The following is a 10,669-nucleotide window of genomic DNA, read 5'->3' on the forward strand; positions in this document are numbered from 1 at the left end:
GTCCCGGTTACCGAGCGCAGGGACTACTGGTGTGTCTGGAGCTGAACTGGTTTGTGGAGCGCGGTGACCAGGTCTCAGCCATATGAGCTCCTACAAACACTCGAACCCTCCCAGTGAGTCGTGCGAGACTACTGTGGGAGGCCAAAGGGTTCACAAACTTACTGCTTCCTGGGTGTTCCTGTATAGATCCACACTAAACAGCCAAAAGTACTGGGACACCTGAGCATGTATTAAAGCAGATTTACACCTGACAAGACTTTGAATGTTATATGTCTGTGGGAATTTGTGCTCGTTCTGTCAGTACGGCGCTGATGGATCAGTTGGTGTTCCTGTTCATTCCAGAGCTGTTGAGTGGGGCTGAGGTCAGGGCTCTGTGTTCTGTTATTATTATTATTATTATTATTACTATGTATATTTTATTATTATTATTATTATTATTATTATTATTATTATTATTATTATTAAGTATATTGTATTATTGTTTATGTATTTATTATTATTATCTATAAGATTTATTATTACTACTACTACTTATTATTATTATTATTATTATGGAATATTATTATTATTATTATTATATATTACTGTGGAAATAAGAATGCTATAATGATTATAACAATAATAAAAGTGATAATACTACAGTACTACTGCTACTACTACTACTAATAAAAATAATTATTAATTAAAAATAAGTAATAAGAATAACAATATTAATAATATATTCATAATAATATTAATAGTAGTGATAATAACAATAATAATAATAATAATAATATTGTCAATAATACTATAATAATAATTATAACAATAATAAGTGATAATAAATTAATAATAATAATAATAATAATAATGTAATACTACTACTTCTACTGCTACTGATAATAATAATAATAAAAATGTAAATAATAATAATAAAAATGTGTATAATAATAATGTGAATGATGATAATAATAATAATAAAAATTTGAATAATAATAATAATAATAATAAGAAGAAGAAGAACAGTAAAGACAATAATAATAATAAAAAATATTTTATAATGTAAAGGAAAGTTGGGGATTCTTGTCAGCTGTTTCTTATACAGTACCTCCATCTAGTGGAGATAATGAGGATCACAGTAACCCTTACATCCTCCAGAACATCCTTCACTCTCCTCCAAACGCTCTGGTTCCAGTACAGATGCTTCAATTAAAAAAATACTCTAGTATTAAAAGGAACACAATCGAGACAATCGTGACTGTGTAGGTGCCCGGATGGTCGACAGCACAGCTGAGATTCTAGAGTAATAAGAATGCAGGAGGAGACGCAGTAGAAATAAGATGTTTATTATGTTCAGGTCGGGATACAGAACTGATCTGTAGTATTTATTATGTTTATATTAAAGAAGCAGTGATGTTAATACATGTACAGTCAGTCATTACACTCACGTTAGCACCTTCAAGTACAGAGCAGTTTCAAACACCTCACTTTTACTTTTGGGTTTCGGGCCCCTGCACTCCTGCCACGCCCGTCTGGACCTTTAACTAACAGTGAACGATAAATCCAGGCACTTCAGGGTTTATTTTAAATCCATACAGCATCACATCAAAGCATCGTTTTCTGTACGCACTATACGGCCAAAAGTATCGGGACACCCCTTCTAAAACAGTTGCTAATGGGCTGTTAACTTTGCAGCAACAGTTTAGGGAAGGCCTGAGCTCTATAAACAGCAAAACACTTACATTTACATCTCTGGCGTTTAGCGGACGCCTTTATCCAAAGTGACTTACAGTACTGTGACAGTATACTATCTAAGCAATTGAGAGTTAAGGGCCTTGCTCAAGGGCCCAACAGTACGAATGCAATTTAAATGCTGCTCTTGACTGAATGAATGGGCACAAATCCCCACAGACATGCTTCCACGCCTTGAGGCTGTTAATCTAGTTTTATTGTGATACCAGGATGTCCGACAAGCTCACGGTCAGGCGTCCGAATACTTTTGGCACGTATAGTGACGTTACAGAAGATCAGACCGGGGTTTAAACCACAGACTGGCTCTTGTCGTTGTGATCGTCGTAGCGCTGGTACTGCTCCCCGAGAAGAGGCTGCCGACCCTCCCTAAAGGACCGGGACCGCACGGCGCACGTAGTGATGGCGAAGACGATCGCCACGACGACCAGCGCGGCTATTATGGCGATGGTGATGATCTCGGTCAGGGTGACGGGACGAGCTGCAAAAATAATAATAAAAAATTAAGATCTTATGACTCCTGATACGACACACTGGTGCTTCACATACTCAGTGTCACGTCTACCAAAACACTTCATCCTTGTCAGGGTCACAGTGGGTCAGGTGCCACAGAAATGCAGCCACCTTCAGCATGGAGGAATCCTAGCAGACATGGGAGGAACATGCTAAACTCCTCACAGACAGTGACTGGAGGACAGGAAGAGAGGACTGAACCCAGGTTACCAGGACCTATAATTCTGTGCAGCACCCACATTATTTTCTTCCAGCATTTCATCCTGGTCAGTGTCACAGTGGGTCAGTTGCCTCAGAAATGCAGCCACCTTTAACATGGAGGAATCCTAGCAGACGAGGGAGGAACATGCAAAACTCCTCACAGACAGTGACTGGAGGACAGGAGGAGAGGACTGAACCCAGGTTGCTCGGACCTATGATGCTGTGCAGCACCCACATCATTTTCTTCCAGTACTATCCTGGTCAGGGTCATGGTGAGTCCAGTTTTACAGGACAACACTGGGCACAAGGCAGGAACACCCAGGACAGGAGGGCACCAATTCATCGCAAACAAGTCTGTCTGCGTAGACGCCCGGCCGGTCGATAGCACAGCTGAGATTTGAACCCAACACCACCTGGTTCTAATTTTAAATCATGCTTATACTGAAAGACAGCTGTTCCAAATGTCATTCAAAGCCCGTTCGGATCATTTCGGTACGTACCTGGCCAGTCGGCCTCGTAGGTGTAGCCCAGGTTCTCCGGGGCCGTCGCGTACATCTCTGCGTTGGTGACGGGGGGCCAGAACGGCACCATGTTGAAATCTCTGTTATGGCCGATCGGAGCGTTCTCCTGTGGGTACGCGGCAGAACCTAACACACACACACACACACACACACACACACACACATGTCCCTAAACCATGACCACTTAGATAGAGTTGTCTTTTTTTCTCTGCATATTTACCAGCTTTTACTCTTCTGGAAAGATTCTGGAGTGTAACTGTGGTGGTTTGTGCCCATTTAGGCAAAATATTGGACGTGATTCAACCCACTACTCTTCTCTCAAACCTTAAATAAAAAACACAAGCTATATCTCTCAGTTGCTTGGACTGTATACTCATACAATTGTGCGTCCCTTTTTATCAAAAGCATCTGCTATGTTAAGTAAATGTAAGATGTAAAATGATCTTTTAATAATGTTATGGAATGCAGTTTCCCCTACAGGTGATTTTTATGCTTCCACTACGCCCCCCCCCCCCCCCCCCCCCCCCCCATCTTATTACCCCCACCAGCTTCAGGTGACGCAGTGTAGGGCACGAATGCCAGCGTGTGTTACCTGGGTGTCTTCTGAGCCACTCGTCAAAGATGGCATCGGTGAAGGTGTGCAGCAGGACGAAGATGGGGTCGTTGGGGGACAGGTGTGTCTGCCCTCCCGTCCCATTCAGGAACAGGTGAGCCAGGTTGTGCAGGCTGCGTACCACGGGGTCGTAGGTGCCCTCCGGGGCGCTGTAACCTGCCAACACAACAAGTGGAATCACCAAAAACGGTCCTGTCCTAATATTTTATGTCCCTCCACCTTAATGTGCAATGTGGTCAAAAGTACATGGACACCTGACTAAGCTTGTTGGACATTCAAATATTTAATCCGTCCATTTTCTGCCAAATTTTGGATTTTTGACTGTCTGTTGGTATTTGTTCCCATTCTGCATTTGTGGGCTCAGGCACTGACGATAAACGAGGAGGCCCGGCACACAGTCAGCGTTCCAGTTCATCCAGAAGAGGACAGGATTCTGTGTTTAGTATTTATAGAGCTTGCTTTGTGCACAGGGGTACAGTCATGCTGAACAGTCATGCAGAAAAGGGCCTTCCCTAAACTGATGCTGCACAGCACTGACCTGATGAATGTGTATGTGTGTGAGAGAGATGGATCAGCCATGCATTGAACAAATTTAGGATAAACTAGAGTGTCACAAATGCTCTTTTGACTGAATGAGCACAAATTCTCATAGACACACTCCAAAATCTGTGCAATGGTGATTTGTATCAGCCAGTATGGTTTTAATAAGGCACGCCCAACTTGGTTTTGACTGGGTGTCCACATACTTCTGACCTTTCTCCGACACGGCTGTATGTCGGACTGTGTGTATGGGACTCTCCTCACCCTCGACGGTGTTCCTGAAGCTCTCGGATGAGGTGGAGTAGAACGGCGGGGTGTCGAACGCGTTCACCTGCAGACAGGCGGCGATGTCCTGCGGCTCCGGCAGCCTCTGCACCATGGGGCGAGCCACGTTCCCCGCCGGGTTCCTCCTGATGGGGCTGCTCTCTGTACCTAACACAGGAAGGGGGGGAGGACTGCAGTCACGATCCGAAACACTTTCTAAAGCTCTAAGTGCTAAACATCGTTTCCCCTGATCCAAAAACTGAGCTCATTACAGCAGCACGTGCAGATAAGCCCAAACACACCGTACAGGCTCCATCATGTGAACAGTATTAGGATGCAGGAGGATCATGTGGTGAGCTGGGGGGTCACGCTCGGCACTTTAATGATGCCAAAAAAATGATTTAGATCAAAAATCAAATGACTTGAGCTGAATAAAAGTCATGTAAGGTCATATCAACAAATAATAATAATAAAAATAATAATAATAATAATAATAATAATAATAATAATAATAATAATAAAAATAAAATAATAAAAATAATATTAGTGGCAATAATAATAATAACAATAATAATAATAAATATATAATAATAATAATAATAATTTAAAAAAATAAATATAATAAATATAATAATAACACTAATAAAAAATAAAAAAATAAAAAAATAATAGTGGCAATAATAATAATAATAATAATAACAATAATAATAATAATAATAATAATACAAATTCAAATAAAATAAAATAAATAATACAAATACAAAATAAACATAGTAATAGCAGTATCAATTACAATGATAACAATAAAAAGTACCAATTATAAATAAAAAACAAGAGTAGTAGCAATTATACATATAACCAAAAATAGTAATAATAATAATAATCAATAATAATAGAGACTAATATTAATAGTAGTAATAAAAATAATAAATGTAATGATAATAATAAAAAATAAAGTAGAAGTTTTTACAGCACTGTATTTGAATAAAATGTTATTTTTGTTATTATTAATGTTAATTTTTATTTATTGAGCAGAAAGTACTGACTGTTGCAGATGGTTCCCAGTGTATCGTAGTCATCCACACTCTCACACACCACACGCCACTGGGAGAAGATGGAGTTGGAACTGATTCCATTTTGATCGAAGCTGCTCCTGGCGCCCATCAGGTCGTCCGTACAGATATCACACTGGTTCCCTCCCACAGCGAAGTTCCAGTAGGGCAGAGCAAAACTGGGATCTCCCAGCATGTCCTGAACTCACACACACAGAGAGAGAGAGAGACAATCATTCATTCATTCATCCATCCATCCATCCATCCATTTACTCATCTATCCATCATCCATCCACCATCCACCCATCCATTCATTCATTCATCCATCCATCCATCCATCCATCCATCCATTTACTCATCTATCCATCATCCATCCACCATCCACCCATCCATTCATCCATTTATCCATCCATCCATCCATCCATGGTCAGGGTCGTGGTTAATCCAGTTCCCCTGGAATCACCGAGTGCAATGCTGTAGCCAGTCATGTCTGTAGACACCCGACCAGCTGATAGCACTAGTGAGGATTCATACCCTGTAATTTACCACTGTACCACCCAAGCACTGGTTTTTAATTAAAGAAAATAAGTCAATAATTAAATAATTGCATTTAAATTCAAATAAAAGAAAACAAAACAAAACTGGATTTTGTATACAAACAGTTATATTTTTTTCCTTTATAAAGATAAAATAAATAAATAAATAAATAAATATGTGAAAAAATTCACATTAAATAAAAACACCAATAAATGTAAAATGTAAAGTAAAAATATAATTATATACATAAAAAATAATTTAAAAATAAATAAAATAAAAATTCATTCAATTTTCAGAAACTACATTAAAACCAAGGAAGGAACAAAAGTGTTATAATTATTAGTATAAAATAATATAATTATTTTCTAATGAAACGGACGATTAAAACTTGTTGCCAGTTGATCCCAGGTCATAGTTAATAATAATAATATTAATAATAATAATGACAACAATGAAAGTTATAAAAAAAAAAAAAAAAAAAAAAAAAAAAAAATAATAATAATAATAGTACAAATAATATGTTATATTAATAAACATAATAGTGACTAATAATAATAATAGTAGTAGTAGTAATACAAATAATAAATATAATGATAATAATAAAAAATAAAGTAGTAGTTGTAATAATAATAATAAAAATAATAATAATGTGGATTCCAGGTCATAGTTAAAAATGAAAATAAAACTTATTATATCATATATACATTGAATTATTAGTTAGAGTTTATAAGTAATAAATGAATGAAATTGTACTGTGATGGTACTCTGGTTATAACCGTGTATTATCTGATCATGATCTGATTAAAAGCACAACAGCGACACCTGGTGTTTCTTCTCTGTACCTGCATGTCCCGCTCCAGCTGCAGCAGGTGGAATCTGTGCCAGGTTACGAACCCAGGTCCCTCATGAGAGAAGTCCACCCCCCCAAAGCTGGGCTGCCCCCCACCCAGGAAGGTTTTACTGACGGAGTAGTAGTGGGACCAGACGAAGTAGTTGTAGATGGTGATGTTTTCGAACATGGTGCTGTTTCCATCGGGGTTGAAGAGGCCTTCGTAGTGGCGGGTGGCGATCACCAGGTCCGGGTGTACGGTCCTCTTAGCCTGGTCCAGCGTGTTCACGAAGGCTCTCCTCTCGGTCGGGTTCAGGGTCATAATGTTTCTCCTGACTGAGAGAAGATACGACAGGGTTAGAAACTTAAAGATGTGAAGGAACTTTTAGAAGGAGAAATAAATTTAATTGGTTTCTTATTATGTGGTGACCTGAACAAATGATGAGATCTTTCAACCAGGGATCTTCAGGACCACTTTTGAAGACGGAGGAGCTTCTGAAGCTGGTTGGTTCTCATCTCACGTCTGAAATTTTCTCTCAGCATCAGGTTTTGGTTTCTTTTACCACTTTGGCACCAAATTTCATCCAAGCAGTTGAGAGCTACAGTTTTATCTCAAGGGATCACAGTAGCGACCAAACAACTTAATAAGGTGAGGTTAGAACTAGCAACCTTCTGATTACTAGTCCAGTACCATGACCACCCAGCTACCAACTGCCAGGTTGGCATTGTTGGGCCCTTGAACCTCAATTGCCTGGATGGTAAGTCACTTTGGATGAATGAATCCACTTTTTGGATGGATATCAGTTTCTCCTACAGTGCGTTCTGGTTTTCTGATGCCCACCTGAACTGGCATAGCACCCCTTGTCCTAACTAGCCCTATTTATGTGGGCACAGAGAAGTCACCAGCTGTAATCTCTCATAATAATAAAGCAGGTATAAGACACAATGCCAAAATGTTGAATGGCATGATAGAATTTTGTGTTTTATTATTAAAGATGAATGAATGAAAGAACAAACAAATGGCTGGATGAACTGATGGATGGATAGATGAATAAATGAATAGATTGATGTATAGATAGATGAATGGATTAACAGATGGATAAAAAGACAGATAAATGAACAAATGAATGAATAAATATATGAAAAGATGAATAAATTAATATTTTATATATTAAATATGTTATATACATATATATGTTTATTTTTTGTTTTATTATATTTTCTTATTTTCTTATTGAAGATGCATGGATGAATAAATGAATGAACGAATGAATAAACAAAATGAATGCATAAATAGATGAGTTGATGAATTGATAAAATGGTGAATAGATAAATGGATGGATGGATGGATGAATGTATAGACGGATAAATAAACCGATGAACAGATGAATACATTATTGCATGAATGAATAAATGAATGAATGAATAGTTGGATGAATGAATAAACATATAAATAGATGTATGAAGAGATGGATAAATGGGTGGATGAATGAATTAATGCATGAATAAATAAACAGATGAATAAATTGATGAATGAATGAATCGTTGGATAAATTAATAAGCGAAAAAATAGATGGATGAATACATGAATGGATGAATTAATGAATAAATTGATAAAAAATGATGAATAAATAAATGGATAGACGTATAAACAGATGGATGGATGAAAAGATAGATAGATGACTAAATGAATGCATGGATTAATTGATGGATAAATCGATGAATGGATGAATGAACTGTTGGATGGATGAATAAACAGATGAATGAATTAATGAATAAATTGGTAAATGAATGGATGGGTGGATAAATAAATTAATTGATAGATGAATAAATAAACACTTGATGAATGAATGAGTGAATGAACAGATTGATAAATAGATGAATGGGTGGATGAATAAATGAATGAACAGATAAATAAACAGGTGAATGAATGAATGATCACTCCTCACCCACGGCCACAGGTACGTCACAGTTGGCCCCGGTCAGTCCGTGTCTGCAGCGGCCGCAGTGATGACCGGAGAAGTTCCCGTTGCAGCGGCACGCGCTGGTGAAGAAGCGGAGCGGCCAGCGCTCGCGGTCGTCTCTGCCCACGTGCGGGTACTGGGACCCGTGGGGGCGAGTGTCCGCGCGCACCGACACGCACTGTCCACGGTTTAGGCTCGCGCCGCACGGGTCATCAGCGCGGCCGGACGGGGACGGGCAGCACCGGCCGGTGCGCAGGACCTCCGGGCTCGTGCACTCACGCGGGAACTGCGCGGTGACCGCGAGCGCACCGGTGAGAACCAACCACACCGTCAACATCGAACCGGGGCGAAGAGAATCAATCAAAAATAAAACTACCGTTTATTTACTTTAGTATTGAAGTGTACCGACACGCACGCGCACTAACAGCAGCAAACACCAGCACTGATGCTGCACCGGGACACGGCTCGCGCTCCCGTACCAGCTTAAATAGGGGATCAGCGCGTGACTACCGACCGTCCCAGAGCTGATCTCCCCGCGTGATCGCCCCACACTGCACCGGGCATGTTCACCCGCTCATGTGTGTGTGTGTGTGAGTGTGTGTGTGTGTGTGTGTGTGTGTGTGTGTGAGTGTGTGTGTGTGTGTGTGTGTGGGTTCAGTCCTCGCCTCAGGTCGCTGCCACTGTCCCAAATCAGGCAGAAGGTGGATTGGCAATAATTGACATTGATTGGTTGATATTGATAAATATTGATACATGCAGTGTATGGTCATTTCAACAACCACAGATCTAAGCTTGTATGATTGTACAGGCCTACAGGATGGCACGCTAGTGAGGCTGCGAGTTTGGTATGTTCTCACACATCATAGTGAGTTTTGTATGTTCAGGTACTTTATTACCCCCTCTCAAATGTCATGCCAGTAGGTAGACTGTAACTGCAGGAACTCCTATTGAAATTTTTTTGTTTGGATTTTTCACCTCACATTTTATTTGTTATAAAACAGAAAAAAAACAATAAAAAAACAAGGAAAAAAGAAAAAAAAACATTAAAAAACAAAGAAAAAAGAAAAAAAAACCAATAAAAAAACCAAGAAAAAAACAATAAAAAGCAAAGAAAAAACCAATAAAAAAAAAAGAAAAAAGAAAAAAAACCAAGGAAAAAAAAAACAATAAAAACAAAGAAAAAAGAAAAGAAAAAAAAACACGAAAAAAAAACCAATAAAAAACAAAGAAAAAACAATAAAAAACAATAAAAAACAAAGAAAAAAGAAAAAAACAATAAAAAACAAAGAAAAAAACAATAAAAAACAGAAAAACAATAAAAAACAAAGAAAACAACCAATAAAAAAACAAAGAAAAAAACCCAATAAAAAACTAAGAAAAAAACCCAATAAAAAACAAAAAAAAAACAAAAAAAGCAATAAAAATACAAAGAAAAAAGAAAAAAAACACTAAAAAACAAAGAAAAAAACTAAAAAAAACAAAGAAAAAACAAAAGAAAAAAGAAAAAAAACAAAACAATAAAAGACAAAGAAAAAAGAAAAAAAACAAAACAACAATCTGTCCGGGGTGTTTCCTGCCTTTCACCTGATGAATAAGACCCACCGCGACCCTGACCAGGGTAAAGTGATGATAAAACAGATGAATGAATGAATTTTACAGGCCAGTGTTGTTGTTTTTGTTGTTTTTTTGTATGTGTTTACTGATGAATGTTGGTGTTTGATGGTATGTGTCAGTGTTCGATAGGAAAGTTGGTGTTTGATGTTGAATGTTGGTGTGTGATGGTGAACGCTGGTGTTTGCTGGTCTGCGTTGGTGTTTGACAGGGAATCTTTGTATGTGGAAACATCAACTCAATTATTAAGGGGGTGTCCACATACTTTTGGCAATTTCATGGAAATCTCTTTTGCT

At 38.3% G+C, this 10,669-nt stretch overlaps 1 protein-coding gene across 1 annotated transcript; it reads right to left on the minus strand.

The window, feature by feature from the left end:
* Window positions 1–1,309: 1,309 nt before the first annotated feature.
* On the minus strand, window positions 1,310–9,099 carry LOC134327065 (5,6-dihydroxyindole-2-carboxylic acid oxidase-like). Its single transcript, XM_063009135.1, has 7 exons — window positions 8,748–9,099; window positions 6,812–7,134; window positions 5,427–5,631; window positions 4,381–4,548; window positions 3,556–3,732; window positions 2,943–3,089; window positions 1,310–2,209 (listed from the first exon to the last, which is right to left on the minus strand). The coding sequence occupies exons 1-7, from the start codon at window positions 9,097–9,099 to the stop codon at window positions 2,019–2,021; spliced, it is 1,563 nt and encodes a 520-aa protein (XP_062865205.1). The 3' UTR covers window positions 1,310–2,018.
* Window positions 9,100–10,669: the final 1,570 nt, after the last annotated feature.

The sequence above is a fragment of the Trichomycterus rosablanca genome, chromosome 14 (genome assembly GCF_030014385.1).
Source record: "Trichomycterus rosablanca isolate fTriRos1 chromosome 14, fTriRos1.hap1, whole genome shotgun sequence".
Classification (NCBI taxonomy): Eukaryota; Metazoa; Chordata; class Actinopteri; order Siluriformes; family Trichomycteridae; genus Trichomycterus; species Trichomycterus rosablanca.

Coding starts and splice junctions, on each gene's coding strand:
- LOC134327065 (XM_063009135.1), bottom strand. CDS start 9,099: ATGTTGACGGTGTGGTTGGTTCTCACCGGTGCGCTCGCGGTCACCGCG. Junction 3,090..3,555: donor GTGGCTCAGAAGACACCCAG/GTAACACACGCT, acceptor TGTGTGTGTTAG/GTTCTGCCGCGTACCCACAG. Junction 2,210..2,942: donor CTACGAGGCCGACTGGCCAG/GTACGTACCGAA, acceptor TTATTTTTGCAG/CTCGTCCCGTCACCCTGACC.